This window comes from Thamnophis elegans, chromosome 9 (genome assembly GCF_009769535.1).
Source record: "Thamnophis elegans isolate rThaEle1 chromosome 9, rThaEle1.pri, whole genome shotgun sequence".
NCBI classification, from domain to species: domain Eukaryota; kingdom Metazoa; phylum Chordata; class Lepidosauria; order Squamata; family Colubridae; genus Thamnophis; species Thamnophis elegans.
In genome coordinates this window covers 31,049,768-31,067,604 of record NC_045549.1, presented here as the reverse complement: position 1 = coordinate 31,067,604, position 17,837 = coordinate 31,049,768, and the positions used below count along the sequence as shown (strand labels likewise).

At 36.7% G+C, this 17,837-nt stretch overlaps 1 protein-coding gene across 1 annotated transcript in view; it reads left to right on the top strand.

Moving 5' to 3' along the window:
* HHIP (hedgehog interacting protein) overlaps positions 1-17,837 on the top strand; it is a 91,513-nt gene that overhangs the window by 37,385 nt on the left and 36,291 nt on the right. Inside the window, exon 4 of the mRNA XM_032224535.1 lies at positions 653-854. Within this exon, the coding sequence (XP_032080426.1) occupies positions 653-854 (202 nt within the window). The remainder of the gene's footprint in view (positions 1-652; positions 855-17,837) is intronic.

Here is a 17,837-nt window from a genome sequence, read left to right as displayed (position 1 = left end):
ATAACAAAGAAAAGAACAATGCATGTCTAGAAAATAAATTAAAAAATTCAAATGAATATGTCCAAGCATGCAAAAGGCTTGCATCACACTCCAACTCAATTGTTTTAAAGATCAATACATTTACAGTACGGAGTGTACCATTCTTTGGGTCGATGATGCTCCAGGCCCAGGCACAATGACAGAGAAGATCTACTTCCTGGGTCCAATCAGATGATGTTATTTCCATGTCTCGGTGTAAATTCCCATGGATAAAACATCAACTAATATTGTATACCAGCAGTCTCCAACCTTTCTGGCTTGGTGGCCCAGCCGGGGAGCGGGGAGAGGGGAAGGTTCTGTGTGAGTAGCAGGCAAATGGAGCTTCGTGTGTGAGCAACCACCACTCACGCAGCCCAGTTCTGAATGGGCCAAGGCCCGGTAGTGGACTACAGCCTGGGGATTCAAGACTCCTGTTGTAGATAGTTAATAAAAAACCTAGCTTATAAAAGAATGGCCAATCATCACTTTAATTAGCCATTTTTTAAAAGTGAAAGTTACTTTATCTTCAAATTGAAATATATCATGCTAAATAAATGGCAACAATATATCACATTTTGTATTTTTTGCTATTAAAGAGGAAAATTAAAATAATGTTCTTACTTGTTTGTTTTAGGAAACATAAACACAATTGCTTTTGCCTCCATGAAGTTGTAAGTGGTTTCAGGCAACCTGTTGGAGCAGTACATTCTGGGGATGGATCACACCGTCTTTTCATACTTGAGAAGGAAGGATATGTGAAAATATTAACACCTGAAGGAGATATAGTCAAAGAACCATTTCTGGACATACACAAAATTGTTCAAAGTGGAATAAAGGTTGGAATTCCTTTTATTTACCATTGGGGGCTTCCTTTCTTTTAAGTCTAATTTTGTGTTACATTTTGTACTATTTCCAATTTTGCTTAATTTTAACTTTAGAAAGTAAATAATAAAATAGAACATAAGTCTTTTAAAATGAGGTTTTCATTTAAGTTAGTAGAAAGCTTCAGCCTAATGTGCATTAATCATGATTAAGATGCAACCATGGTTTGAACTGAGCTACTCAGTCAACAGTTACAGTGCAGACTTTCCAAGTAAAATATTCAATTTTCATTGAGCGTACAGTTATAAATGTGATATAGTTATGCAGTTTAGAACCAGATCATTTTCCATCTCAATTAAAATGGCAGCTCTTTATAAATTATTTCTATGATATATATTCACCCTGTCTGTTATTAAATAATGTTATATACAGAAGGGGGAGCTCTCACTGCATCAGCTATTTAAAAGGATAGGTCTTTGCTTAGATTAAAATCAAATTCTTCACTATTATTTACATACTGAAAAATTCCTTTTCCTCCTTAATTTTGATTGTATGTGTCACAACATATTCCTTTAGAAAAACCTATTTTATTTTCAAAATTAAGGCATTAACCTATGAAACTGGAAACTTTCATTAAAATAAATGGAATGATTTTTATTAAATGATATTAACTGAAAATGGAATAGCTAAGCGAACCTGTTATACTTTAGTAAATGTATTTACAACTGAATGGTATAGTAACTAAAGAAAATTCATGAAAATGTATGTACTATGTTAGGATTATCATAAAGCAATGGTATATTTTCTAATTCTAGGATTATTTTTGCATGATTGCATCAAAAAGGTACTTACCTGAAAGTACTATTGCATATATTAGCTATTCTATTTAAAGTCTAGATCTGTTTAAAACAGCATGGCATTGAAATATTGAGATAAAACTTGAGATAAAAATCTATGTTCAGATTAATAACTGCAATCTGATTTTATTTATATACCTCTTCATTAATCTGAGTAAAGAGCTTGCATTTTAGTATGTTATAAACTGTACGTTCCTAAAGCTTGATTCCCTGAGATTTTTTTTTATAAAAGTTTTATGAAAGTGATTGTTTTGAATGATCATTAGATTTTTGTGATTAAACCTGATATGTCATTTCATTGTAGGCTGCTTTGTTAAAAGTAATAATGAAAGAGTATAGAAATTGATAAGATCTATGAAAACAATTTTCTGTAAGACTAGTTAACTTTTCCTCCTTAGGCAGTTTGAATAGTCATACACTGAAAAAAAAAACATGTCATGGAAACTGACAAAGTGATTGTATAAAAATCATATTGTCACATGACCCAATAAAGTATCCTCCAGATGCATTGGATTACAACTCTCCTAATTTCCAGGTAGTATTGCTACTGACAAGCCATGCTACCTGGAATTATGGGGAAATAATCATAGCTTCTCCTACCACCTGGTGGGAGGAAGCTATGATATTGTATTGAAATCAACCATTTAAAAATGATAATAGTATTTTAATCATAAATCATATAGAAACATAATGAAAATATAAATCATCCAAGGAGAATGAGAGAACCTCCATGAAAGAGAAAACATATGTCAGGCAAGTGAGTGAAACTGGAGAGAGACTATTAAGAATATATGGGCTGGTCTCCTTGACCTCAGCCACCTTATGCATCCCTCCAAGCTATGAATTGTTTTTACATGTCACAATGGCTTAAATTTTAATGGAAAGTTTCCCTAAATCTTGAACTACATCTGCTCCTTTGTTTCTTTCTACAGCTGAATGCCACAGTGAAGTCAGTTACACAAAGTGACTTCTACCTCTTTTTAACAAGCCAATACAATATTTCTATATAATTCCTTGTATAATCTGAATAGTTTGCCACAATTTATTTATTGTAATTTATTGATAAAAGCAAAGAAATATCATTCATTTGTGTGTGTGTGTGTGTGTGTGTGTGTGTATGTGTGTTTGTAAGTTTTTTCTCTTTTTCTTTTTAAATTACATATACCTATACATTGGATGTATGTATTTTTCCAGATCATGTCAATAAAATATGTTTATTAAAGTGCCAATATTGAACTTCAATAATTATATGTTATAAAGAAAATGTAAAAATTATTTTTATTTTCATTTATTCACATTTCATATATACAGCTCTATCTCATTTTTATTGCTGGCTAAATAAATATAGTAATAATTAGACAACATACTAGCTATGTGATCTCTCAAACATCCTATATAATGGTCTTCTCTCAGGTATCATTGATAGGTCCTACCATGTGTGCACTTTCTATTACATGTTAAAAAGGTGCATCTGCCCTTCCTTCAACTATCTATGTATTTGTCACATAGGCATGCACTAAGTATTTATGAATGGATCCCAGAAGAACCAATTATCATGCCTGAAATGAAAATATGCAGAAAAAAATGAATAGAAAGTCAATTCTTTCTTCCCTACTAGGTTATAATAAAATCCCTTTCTCCTTTCCAGTGATGGCGTTCAATAATGTAATAACATAGCTACTTATTATTTTTTGATTTTGATTTTGATTTTATTAGTATTTATAGGCCGCCCTTTTCCCTGAGGGGACTCAGGGCGGCTTTCATAAAATAAGGAAGGGAGGGTACAAACAATAGACACAAACAATACATAGAAGTAAAATAGTAAACAACATTCATTCATCATTCGGGTGGGGACAAATTATCTTTATCCCCAGGCCTGACGGGCTAGCCAGGTCTTAAGGGCTGTGCGGAAGGTCTGGACGGTGGTGAGGGTACGAATCTCCACGGGGAGATCGTTCCAAAGGGTCGGAGCTACTACTGAAAAGGCTCTCCTCCGTGTAGTTGCCAGTCGGCACTGACTGGCAGATGGAACTCGGAGGAGGCCTAATCTATGCGATCTAATTGGTCGCAGGGAGGTAATTGGCAGGAGGCGGTCTCTCAAGTACGCAGATCCACTACCATGGAGGGCTTTATGAGTGACAAGTAGCACCTTGAAGCGCACCCGGAGATCAACAGGTAGCCAGCGCAGCTCACGGAGGATAGGTGTTATGTGGGCAAACCGAGGTGCACCCACAATCACTCGCGCGGCCGCGTTCTGGACTAGCTGAAGTCGCCGGATGCTCTTCAAGGGCAGCCCCATGTAGAGCACATTGCAGTATTCCAGCCTAGAGGTCACAAGGGCCCGAGTGACTGTTGTGAGGGCCTCCCAGTTCAGGTAGGGTCGCAACTGGCGCACCAGGCGAACCTGGGCAAATGCCCCCCTGGTCACAGCTGTCAAATGGTGGTCGAAAGTCAGCTGTGGATCCAGGAGGACTCCCAAGTTGCGAACCCTCTCTGAGGAGTATAAAATTTGACCCCCCAGCCTGAGCGATGGAACACTGATCGAATTATTGGGAGGAAAACACAACAGCCACTTGGTCTTCTCCGGGTTGAGTACAAGCTTGTTAGCCCTCATCCAGTCCATAACGGCCTCAAGACCCCGGTTCATCACGTCCACCGCTTCATTGAGTTAGCACGGGGCGGACAGATACAACTGAGTATCGTCCGCGTATTGATGGTATTTTATCCCGTGCCTCCGAATGATCTCACCCAGCGGTTTCATGTAGATGTTAAATAGTAGGGGGATAAGACCGAATCCTGCGGCACCCCATATGTTAGGGGCCTAGGGGTCGATCTCTGCCCCCCCACTAACACCGACTGCGACCTGTCCGAGAGGTAGGAGGAGAACCACTGTAAAACAGTGCCTCCCACCCGCACCTCCCGCAGTCGTCGCAGAAGGATACCATGGTCGATGGTATCGAAAGCCGCCGAGAGGTCGAGGAGAACCAGGATGGAGGGATGGCCTCCGTCTCTGGCTCTCTAGAGATCATCGGTCAATGCGACCAAAGCGGTTTCTGTGCTGTAGCCGGGTCTGAAGCCCGACTGGAAGGGGTCGAGATAACTTGTTTCCTCCAAGGACCGTTGAAGCTGGAAGGCCACCACCTTATCTCCAATAGAAACTTCATACATGCTTCTTGAATGGAAGATCATGTATGCAGAGACCATGGTTAATTTGTGTCATATCTCTGCTCTTCGCTTAAGATTTTGGTATCAAATTATTTGAAGACAATCAAAATTTCCTAAGAACAAGTCCATAGCTATCATTTAGCACAATGCTAAGTGTGATTCACCTTATTGAAACAGAAGACAATGAATACACAAGTGACTTTCTATAGTCATATTTCCTATAAATTCTGGAAGTAATTAAAATTGTTTAGGGAATCAACAGCAGTTAAAAATATGAAACTTCAAATGTTATAAGTATTTTAGCTTATTTTTTAAAGGCATCCCCTTTAAATACTTGAATTATTCATTTTTAACAATGTAGGAATTTGTGGCTCTTTTATATTTTAAAATACAGGGATGCCTTGCCATCTTCTCTAATTGATTGTCTAAGATTTTGAGACAACAGACTTAAGCACTGTTGAATATTTGTAACTTACATAGTATGCATTTAAAAAAATATATAGAAAAATAGGATCCTAGACAGGACAAACTATTTACTGCATTTCCATATTATACACATAATCCAGTTGATCTGTTCAGAAAACAATGCAAAATATAGCCTAGATATTAAATGTTTTTAAGATTTATAAATAGACTTCTAAACTATAATTCAAATAGCAATTACAAAAAAATAGAATTGCACTTTAAGCTACTTGTTGAGCATTTCATCCCTTGAATTTGATAAAATTCATATTCTGTTCACAAATACTATGATTGCTGAAAGAATGTGCATATACAAAATAAGATGTAACATCTATCAAGTTATGTCTATTCTCTGAGTTCAGTTAATCAGTATGAAAATATATCATATTGCATTGTTCCTTTCTTACTGATTTTTAAAAATATTTTAATCACCCATTTTCTTAAAATTAAGAAATGTTTTATTTATTTATTAATAAATTTATATATCTACCTATCTTACGAACAGCTACTATGGGCTGCACAACAATCGGGTAAAAACAGCAAATGTAAAAACAACAGATGTAAAATATAAAAAGACATATTATTACATGTCATAAAGTTCATAAACTAGGTTTGAACAAGCTAAAAACATAATACATTTTAGCTGTCAATAATATATCTCGAGCCTTATAGAAATCTATAAATCTGAAGAAGATCACTCTAATGAATGCTACTGTATGTGGAATACTTTGATGACATGTGGGTAGTATGTTTATGCTAAAGATTATAGAATGTTGATTTTGGGTCCAGTGTCTTAGACTAGAAGAATGTCCAGGAAGAATGATGATAATTCTTTATCATTTTACATGCACATGTGTAGGTTTAATGTCCTGTGTTTCCTCAAGAAGAATCCCCTGGTGCCAATGAACTGAGCTTAGTCCAAAACAAGTCTCTGTTTGGAAAGTGTAGTTTTCATTGTGGGTGTTCTTGAAATTGTATGCTTTATAACCTGTTATTATGGAGATGTGTGTAGTATGATCAAGACTGCCAGTTTCTTTTCTGAGCACTGTATGAATTAGAGCTGCATCCCACACACAGTGTTAGATAATCTATGTTTCTGTTTTGTTATAAGTACAACTCAATTTTGACATTCAGCTATTTAAGAAGTGTTCAGAATATCTTCATCTGATATGTAATTTGTTGTAGGCAGAAGAAGTTTTTAGTCAAAAAAACCAGGTAAATGACATGTCATTTAAAATATGTATAATTAAAGAAAGGGAAAGAAAGAGGGAAAGAGGACAGAAGAGAAATCTAATAGCCACATCATGGCATCCTCTAGCAGAAGTAACCACCAACAATTTAAATCCAAAATATTAGGATTATGAGACACAGCATTTCCTCGATGTATTTAACAACTTCCTCTTTAAAAAAATGTGACTCTCATCCAACCCACTGGAGATCCTGCACAATACTAGTAGACACAAATTGCTATAAGATATCTAAAATACCTTTTAGTCTCGTTTACTATAATCTTTTATTTCGCCATTTTGAACGTATACTATAGAAAGTAATACGTAGTTTTATTTCATATGATACTTTTATTGTTTTTCTTTATATAATTATCATGACAATTTTAAGTACACTTACTAGGGAGTAGGAATTATTGACTTCAACTAGTTTTATTCTTAAGTAAACAATGGAATTAGAGTAAATCGTTATTTTTCAAACAGATTTTTATTATAATATGTCTGTGGCCCTTTTAAATCTGGACATGCTCATCCTACTTATTAACCCTGTGCTAATTTCTTTCACTTTAGACCAATTAAAAGTCTTGTGTAGAAAAGGAGAGACAGAATTTTCCATTTTTCTTGCCAAGATGGTAAAGAGTAGTAAAGAGTGTATTGTGGTACTTAATATCCTATTTGTGTGATTCTTTGCTTGTATGAAACCTGGAAGAAGCTGGATATGGCTAACAGTATGTGGAGTAATTTTCACTAGTCATCATTTAGATGGGATACGGGTCAGCAGCTCCTGCTATGGATGCACAAGAAGATGAATAGACAAAGATTACACAGATATAGGCTCATCATAGTCAAGCACAACTTCTGATGCTAAAATGAGAATCCATATAGTTTTCGCAGAAACAGTATAGTTTTTTCCCCCTCTATTGTTTTATTCTTGTTACTTTTTGGTTTAGTTTATATTAAGGCTGACAATGAAAAAAAAATAGAAAAGATGCATGAGAAAGCAAACCAATAAATGCAGACATTTCTAGTGATATATAATGCAGATGTAACCAAAATCATTTCATTTGGTAGAAGAAGGTAATATCTCAAGCAGCAGTTCTTAAGGAACATTGGGACAGTGAGATATGAAGAAAACAATGCTTTGTCTGCTATATGGTTTCCTTTTGTTACCTGTCTGAATATTAAGCAGCCTGTCCTATCAGCTTTGGAACATATGTTGAAGCAGAGGTGGTATTCAGCTGGTTCGGACTGGTTCACCCAAATCGGTAGTGGAAATCATGGTGGCCCACCCCCCCTGCCCCAGCTCTATACCGTCCTATTTAGGCACATGTTCAAGCCGCATATGCAATCAAAATGCATGTGCGGAAGGCCTAACGTGCTCATATTTGTGAACCGGTAGGGAAAGTAAGTGAATACCATCCCTGAGTTGAAGAATGACTAAATACTGACTCAGGAAGCAAAATGTTTTGCACTACTTCAGGCTGTAACTCTGCAGTCTTTTTTAAAAATTTCTTTTTGCAACAGGTAGGGGGGATGGAAATACTTTCCCTTTGAAGAGTCCAAAATTTATGTCCCACATAGCTAACAGAATAACATAGCTAACAGAATAGCCTGTCTTCTTGTTTTTTATTTAGAGCCTGGTTGCACAGCTCTAATGGAAGGTTATGTTGAAGCGAATGGTGTTTCGGCCGCTAATGTTTATGCGGCTTGCTTAACTTAACAGGATAAATAATAGAAAGTTGATAAAGTCAGAAACAGCAGACTTTTTCTATTCTTCAAACCAAACACAAACTTTCAGTGATTAAATTAATACAGACATTTTGTAGTTCTAACACCAGGGAGGTCTGTTATGACATTGCAGAGGTTTATCTAATCTAGGAAGATCAGGTCTCTGAATTTACTTTCTTAAGGTATTTATAATGTGCTAGCCATCATAGTGCTTAGCGCAGATGTGTTTGCTTTTCCTTGTATGGCTGTTCATACTTGATATAATCATAGGGAAATCTTTCTCCTTCATGAACATGATGTGCATTCTGGCATATTTTCAATTGGCAGAGTTTCAGCTAAGACCCACAATAGCTCTCTAAAACAAATAACTTTGGCCCAAATTTGCAATTTCTGACCAAAATTCAGTGCAGCTAGAATATTTCCCTGTTGTTTTATTTGTGCAAAGAATGCAAAAGCCACTATATGACCGAAAGTTTGCACATAGATAATCATGACAAATCTGGAAGCAAAGAGAGTTTAAAAACAGTTTAAAAATATTTTAAGATATTTAAAATATGTCTTCAAAAACAATATTTTACTCCATATGGCAGGCTAATTACATTCCCCCAATCTGATATTGTTAGATCAGGAGTTCCCAGAATTCTTAACAATCGTGGCCAAAGATTAGGAAAAGTTGTAGTGCGTCCCTATTCAGACAAATTTAAAACAACCCTTACCCATTGGCCTTAGCTAAATTAACTGTAAATATAACCTCAGAACCTGAAACAATCAGCAATTTCAGTGAGGTAGAGTTTTCACAGACTGTAAATAATTTTAGAATTAGTCCCAATGCATAGTTTCAGCATATATTATGTTGTCATATTACTAGAGCTAAGTAGATTTGAATCTACCTGTATTTGGAAAAGAGGCAGCCTATAAATCTAATGAAAACAATCTTGCTTTCCATAAGGAAGGGGCAATTGTATAAAAAGAAATGCAAACTGGAATCTAGGGCTCCTCTAAGAGTCTTACTCTAAAGATAGTGTAGCTGACAGCTCACAGGCATGGAAATTGTGAGCTGTCATATTGTGAGCTCGTGTGAAAGAGTAATTGATAATAAGCGAAGTCTATCCTCAACAAGTGCTACAAGAGAATAGCATTGCTGGCAGTCAATTTCCATGGCCAGCATCTCCTGGAAGAAGCCTGTGAAATAGGCAAGTGGGAGAATAATAGGCAAAATTGTGCTGCTACTTTACCAAAGTAATAATTTCAGTAAAAATTGCAGCCATGGAAAACTTTATCAATAGAAGCAGCAGAAAACCTATAATGTGCTCATTGACGGCAGAATTAGCAACACACAGTTGGCGTAACCTGGCTATTTTTCTGAGCTTCCCTTTAGCCTTTAAAACAGAACTAAATTCTTATTTGAAAACTGGCATAGTGCTATTTTAAAACATTCTAAACTTCTCTACATAAGAAATATTTATGGAAGCCAATTATCTGTTTCTGTTGCATACTACACCAATGTTTCAACTTGTCGCCCTGAGTTTCAACTTGTCGCCCCTGAGGAAGTGGACAAGGCCATGGGAGCGGTGAGTGCCTCCACTTGTATACTGGACCCGTACCGCTCCTGGCTGGCCTCGGCCAGCAGGGAGGTGACACGTAGCTGGATCCAGATGATAGTTAACACCTCTCTCCGGGAGGGATCCTTCCCGCTCCTCCTAAAGGAAGCGGTGGTGAGACCCCTCCTGAAGAAACCGTCTCTGGATCCAGCCATCTTGAGTAACTATCGTCCAGTCTCCAACCTCCAACCTTGAAGTGAAGTGATGTGCCAGTGCCTGGAGGCTGTTAGGGTCTGGATGGGAGCGAACAAGCTTGCACTCAATCCCGACAAGACCGAGTGGCTATTGATGTTCCCTCCCAAAGATGGTCCAGCTATTCCATCTCTCAGGCTGGGGGGCGAAATTATACGCCCCTCAGAGAGGGTTCGCAATTTGGGAGTCCTCCTGGATCCGCAGCTGACTTTAGAACACCATTTGTCGGCTGTGACCAGGGGAACCTTTGCCCAGGTTCGCCTGGTGCACCAATTGCGACCCTATCTGGACCGGGAGGCCCTTCGGATAGTCACTCACGCCCTTGTGACCTCAAGACTGGACTACTGTAACACGCTCTACATGGGGCTGCCCTTGAAGAATATTCGGAGACTTCAGCTTGTCCAGAATGCAGCCGTGCGAGCGATTGTGGGTGTACCTCGGTACACCCACGTGACACCTATCCTCCGCGAGCTGCACTGGCTGCCCATTGGTCTTCGGACACGCTTCAAGGTGCTACTCGTTACTTTTAAAGCCCTACATGGTATCGGACCTGGGTACTTGAGAGACCGCCTCCTGCCAATTACCTCCCATAGACCAATTAGATCCCACAGACTAGGCCTCCTCCGAATCCCATCTGCCAGCCAGTGTCGGCTGGCAACTCCCCGGGGGAGGGCCTTCTCTGTGGCTGCTCCGGCCCTCTGGAATGATCTCCCGGTGAGATCCAGACCCTCACCACCCTTCCGGCTTTCCGCAAAGCCATTAAGACCTGGCTGTTCCGGCAGGCCTGGGGCTGCTGAATCTATCAGCCCCACTCGAGGGTATGACTGTTGTTATTTTTTAAAATGTGTTTGTCTTTTTATCTTCATTTTGTGCCCCCTCCCCCCTTCGATTGTTAGCCGCCCTGAGTCTCTTGCGGATAGGGCGGCATACAAATTGAATAAATCCAGTCCAATCCAGTCCAATCCAATGTAGTCCTGAAAGTATAGCCAGTAGGATGTGGGCTGATATCAATAATTGACCATATCGTCAACCATATTAAGTATACTATATTGTGTTCATCACAAAAATTGTGTCAGCAGACAAAGGAAAACATTATTTTAAAACTGAAACAGCTGAAGACAACTTTAACCCCTTTTCAGCTGGGCATGAAATGAATGCATCCATGAAGAGATGAAATCAAAATCTTGTTACAAGGGCATGTTTGTATTATGAACCATGAGATTGAGCCCATATTGACAGCTGATAGTCAATTTTATTAACTATAACTTGCTATAGGGAAAATTAATAATCTTGTATTCAGTACCCTATCTGTCTTCTTGTGACAAAGTACATCTACTCCCAAATTCAAACCCTGTCATCTTCAAATCCTGCTTCTAAAATGGATCTGCAATAGGCATTCAGAGAAGCAATTACTGTAGCTTCAGTTTTTAGCAGCTGCTTTACCGTAAACTTAAGCTGTTTTCTAAAGTGTGTGTAAACAATTTTTAAACTTCAAATGCAAACCACCCAAGAGATTATATAAAACATAAAAGACTGTTAACAAGTTGCTGTGAAAATACACTAAATTAGGTCAAACAGAAAAACATATTTAAGGACTTTTTCATAGTCTGGAAAAAGGGACAGAAGGACTGGTGTTTGAAGTAAAAACACTCTTACAATGTTCAACATTGCACCAGTTTAATTTCATTTGGTCTTATATAAATGTTGATTATATTTTATGTAGCCAATTTTTTTATGCCAAACCAAATTTCCAGATGGTTATCATATTATTTCCATCTTATTTACCCATCAGCTATCCTCACTGGCTCTGATGATCAGAAACCACAATAGAAGTATATGCATTCTTAAGTAATATGGAGTAAATATTTTCAAGTTACAGGCAATTGTACAGCGCTTTCTGTCTGCATCTGGTTGAAGGCTGCAAAACGTCTGGGCTGATCAAAGCTAATTATATAATTAGAAAGTTCACACTATCTTATATGTGATTGAATAGAGATGCCATTGGCATTAGCTTGGAAGCTGCAGCTATTCAGAACATGTTGTTAATACTTGAGAGGAAAGGGGATAAAATCAACAAAACCTAGACTAGAACAGTGGACAGAAACATATAAAATGAAATTTCACACAGAGAAATGTAAAATCATGCACCTAGGTACGAAAACAAACGTTTACAGCATGGGGAAACTCTGGCTTAAGAACAGCACATGTGAGAAGGACTTCTGTGTACTAGTGGATCACAGTCTCAACATATCCCAATAGTATAATTGAACCGCAAAGGCCAGTTACATATTGAAGAGCAAATCAAGAGAATGATAGAATCCAAATCACAAGAATTAATTATACCACTCTATTCTATTTTAGTAGGCTCCAAAGGAGTACTGCATTCAGGTCTATGCACCCCAGTTTAAAAATACGCCAATAGATAAACAAGTCTAGACAAAGCTACCAAAATGGTGAAAGTATCAGAAACCAAGACCTACAAGGAATAGTTAAAAGACCTACGTTTGTTTAGCTTGCAGAAGATGTGAAGAGAGATGTGATAGCTGGGATGGAGATACAGATCACGGGTTGGAATTGATAATCTCTCAGGTCCCTTTCAACTATGATTTTCTGATTTCTATAGAGATGGGTTAATTTGAAACTATTACTCTTTATTCTTCTTACTCTACATATTACTTTATTATGCTTCTATTCTGAAGAAGCCAAACTGACTGCCAGCTTTTCAGGTTTGTCTTGAAACATAAGGCACTATATACCTTAAGATCACTTAGCTATCTGACAAAGTCCATTCTTATAGATTTTTCTGGGCATAAAGATCCAGTGAGGGAAACCCAAAAGAGGGCAATCTTGATAAAAATGCCCCAATTCTGGAATTCTCTTTGAACAGTCACAGATAGTGTTGAAGCTTTTTCTATTAATGTAGGCATTTGGTTGAATAGGTGCTGTTGTTCTGTTAGGCTACTGATGGCCAGTGTTAAGTGTGTTTCATGATCCTTACACTGAATAACTTTTTAGAAAGTTTTATTGTTTAAAATAAATTTGTTTTAGTGCAAATTACTATAATACATTGCATACAATGAAAAGCAAATTAGATTTTAAAAGATAAGAAACAACTCATACACCAACTAATCAATCAATATTCTAAGCATATTTTGATATATGTTAAAAATTACCTTATTTAGACCATAGAATTCAGAATCATTTGAGGCAGGCCCAAGATATTTTGTTCTATGGCATAAAGAGTTCTACTAAGGAGGTGTAGGTTTGTCACATCCAGACTTTAATCAAGGGACTAAGAAGCATTCATATTCTTTGCCAACTTCACCTGCCATGAGAATATCATCTCACCCTGTCTTGTAAGAAGGCAGCCCTATTTTTGTTGCTTCTCGTTGTCAATAATTTCGCCCATGATTTGAACTTTTAGCTAAGTAGAAACAAAGCTACGACTTCAAACAGCTGACCTAATGGCATTCAAACTTATGATACCTGGGTCTAGAGCAGTGTTTTTCAACCACTGTGCCGCGGCACACTAGTGTGCCGTGACATAGTGTAAGGTGTGCCGTGGGAAAATTACTTTATATATAGTCAATATAGGCACAGAGTTAAAAAAATTTAACATTTTCTAATGGTGGTGTGCCTCGTGATTTTTTTCATGAAAAAAGTGTGCCTTTGCACAAAAAAGGTTGAAAAACACTGGTCTAGAGAAAGCTGTGTAATGTTACTAAAAGCTTTGACTGCAAGACAGCTGGCGTTAGAGAAGATCTTCAATCAGTGTCAGTAGGAGAAAGAAAACTAGATTCAATCCAGTATGGTAAAGGTGACTATGAAAATAACAACATGCTTAAGGTGACGAGACGTCCCGATTTCAGTGTGACAATCACGCTTTATAACAATTTGTCCCGTTTCCCGCTGCGTGTTCAAAAAGTCCTGATTTAAAAAGGACGCCGTTAATTTTTTTATTATTTCTCTGAAGTGTCTTTAGAGGGCAGTGGTTTCCCTCCCTCCGCTCGGCTTGCTCACAGCCCCCTCCCCTCCTGCTCTTCCAAACATTTGATTCCTTTCGATCTGGTTGCTTTTCTCCGGTCTCCTTTTGGTGAGGAGGGGGGGCGGGAGGGGGGGAGAAGATCTGTCATTTTACTTCCTTTAAAAAAAACCCAGGATTTATTGCAAATAAAGAAATCCACCCCAAATGGATCGGGAGGCGGGATGGGGGAGGGGAGTGAGAATTAGGGGAAAGGGGGATTTTCCTCCTATGCCTTGGATTTTATTTATTTATTTATTTATTTATTTATTTATTTATTTATTTATTTATTTATTTGAAAAGTTGCTTTTCTTGTATTTCCTCTGCTCTGCTCGTTTGTTTGGTTGAGGTGGGGGGAGTGGAGAAAAAAGAGAGATCTGGGAGCTTGAATTGGTGCGGCTGGAATTGGCTGTGAGATGGGGAGGGCAGTGTCTGTGTGTATAATTTGGAAGAGGCGGGGGGAATGGAGATTTCCTTCTCTCCGCTGCTCTTCTCTCGTCTCCTTCTGTTGGATGGGGTTGGGAGTGGGTGGGTGGGTGCGTACGATCCCCTCTTATTTTTTTAATCTATCCCTTTCCTACCTTGTGATCTCTGAAATTTTGATGTTTGGCAACAGATTCATATTTATGATGGTTTCAGTGTCCTGGGGTCATATAATAACCTTTTGACAAAGTCAAATGGGGAAACCAGATTCACTTATGTTACTAACTTATCAGCTGCAGTTATTCACTTAAAGAACTGTGGCAAGAAAGGTGGTATAGTGATCAAAGTTACAATGACATTGAAAAAAGTGACTGATGACCATTTTTCACACTTAGCGACCATTTTCACACTTAGCGACCATTGCAGCATCCTCATGGTCACGTGATCAAAATTTTGATGTTTGGCAACAGTTACAATTTATATTTGTAAATTGTAGTTATGTTGAACTAAAAAAAATATTACAATACTATTTTTGCATTGTATGAAAATGTTTGTTGCTCCGTATAAAATTTTTAATCAAGCCCCCCGTCCCCCCCGGTCAAAGGTGTCCCTCTTTACCAATCTGAAAATCTGGTCACCTTAAACATGCTCATAGATTAATAATTAGAAATAACATTTCCCAGACAAATATAATGTTCTGTTCCTATACTATTTATGTTCTATTTATAATTCAATTAAAATATGAAAAATATATTTCATTTATACAATATAATTTGTTATATTCTTGGAAAAAATAAAATATAACGTTTTTATGCTAGAATGAAAGAGGTTTATCTATGTTGGCTATCTTGTATATAACTTTAGCAATCCATAAAGAAAAATCTCCTTGTGATCCAGATTTACTATCTGACTTTCCAGCTTTAAATCATATCAATATAATTCTATATAAATAACAGCCTTATAAAATGAAATGAAATGCCTTTTTATGTGAGTAATTTAAACATATACAGATGCATTAAGCTAAATGAACTTGTAATGTGGAATCTAAACATATAGTAATAGTATTCTGATGTATTTCTAGTAATCTAATAAAAATGGCCATCTATATTGTGCTCCTGTCTTTATCTTTTAATTATAAATTATGAAAAATATAATTTATTTTAATATATTTAAAGTGATTTTATACAATATGGCTAATTTGATGGAAGCTACTATATAGACAGAATAAGTCTAGTTCCCATTCTTCTTAAAGAAAATTCACTTCCAATACATATCCAAAAAAAAAAGATACAATGATAGGCTTATTTTCTATACTAAAATATTACACTACTTTAAAAAAATCATCAAATCAGGAAAACATTGTGTTTTCCGCAAAGAAAATATGGTTGATACTTCAACATGTTTCTGCCACTACTTATCACTACAGTTCCTTCCCTCATGGTTGTTTAGTAACCTGATACCCCATCTTGTATGGAAACTGTATTTAAGAGTAAAATATTTATGTGGATGAGTTTACGGAAGCCAAAACACAGATATGAAGAGTTTTGTGCCTCTTGGCTTTCTGCCATTCTGGCCACTCAGAGCATTATCCCATGACTTACTTTTATAGCAATTAAGGTAGATATCTTTTAAATATATGAAACTATTCTCTCATTTCATAGTGTATTGTGTAGCTGAATGTATAGAGTTTGGGTGGAATATAATTGGGCTGCAAAATTTTAAGTCATAATTTTGATTTTTCAAATTATTTGCTATGTATTTACTTGCTTTCTATTTCCTGATGTATTAGTGTCATCATCATTAGGTTATGTGCAGAGCACATTCGATAGAAAGTATTTTCCACTGGTTTTGATCATTTGCAGCATCTCTGGCATCATCCGAAGGAACATCAATAATCTTAAAGTTTTCCATAAGTGTTTGGCACCAGGTTTTCCAAGATCGGCCTCATTTTCTCTTTGCTCTAGCAGGTATCCAACATAATGCAATTCTTGGATACTGGTATTTAGGCATATATAAGATATGACCAACAAGCCGCATTCGATGTTCATTCACATCTATTAGTATAGTTGCCTTCAAATGCTGTTTACTAGTTTATATGTACTATGCAATAGCAATAATTATATAGAGAAAGGTTTCTACCGTATCTTTTCAGGAATATTTCCTGGATATTCAGAGTACAGAAACTTATGCTGTATTAATTGTTAGTATCAATATATGTTAAAGGATTATATGCTTCTGTAATGTAGAATAAGTAGCATTGGCAAATACTACTTTGTATATATCCATTGCCTGTTTTAGGTACTTTCACAAAATGTCTATTCATAAAATAGCTGTCTCAGTTGTAGAAAATCATAAAACACAGCAAATTAGCTGTGTTGCTTTCCATCAAGTCCTCAATCATCTTCCCTGAACACTTTTTACCAATCCAGATTGTCTTAATACTTTGGAAAGCAGGCAATTTCACTTCCAAATAAAACTCTGGGCTGTAACCACCTAGGATTTTATTCTCTAAGAATATAAGGCCTAAATTCATTCCAAGGACCACAGGTAGACAACTCACAGCATAAGTTTGGATTTGTTAGATGCTCAAATTATCTCTGTTTACAGCTTAGCTGGAAACAGATCCTTTTATATCCCATTATAAGTCCCATCTTACTCTTCTGGAGAACCCTGTGCAGGAACACATCTTTCTTATTTTTCTTCTGCCTCCAGCAACTATTCTTTTTCTTTCCCAAGAATGCCAATAATTATTTTAAAATTGACTTATTTTCTCACCTTGTGTACAACTGGTCAGGGGAGAATTGGGTCATGGATGTTTGCTACATTTTCTGTCAATCACTGCTAATATGATTGCTAATTTTTTTAAAAAATCTTTGTTTCTAAGGCAGTTTATATAATTACATCATCTTGTATCTTTTACTAATAACAAGGCAAGAGTTTTTCTTCTGGCTGTGAGTTGAAAGAATATTAGACTACATGCAAGAGCCATCAAAACAATTATTCATATGATATATTCAGCATTTGGTTAATTTTGTTGCAAAAAATAATATTTGCGTGAGTGAAGTAGATCCAAAAGATAAATATGCAGTTTAAATTAACTTGAATTTCTTACAGTCATAACTATAGAAATCATAATAATAACTTTAATCAAACTTTTGTTTAATGCTTCTAAATCTCCCCTTTTCCATATACAGAAAGGAAAGGACCCATATTTTTTGACCAATCCTCTATGATTACTCCAGGATTTATAAATGTACCTCTAGTCAGTTGTATCTTTTCAGCTCTCGGCATTAAAAAAAATGGGTTTGGCCTAAAATGGGTT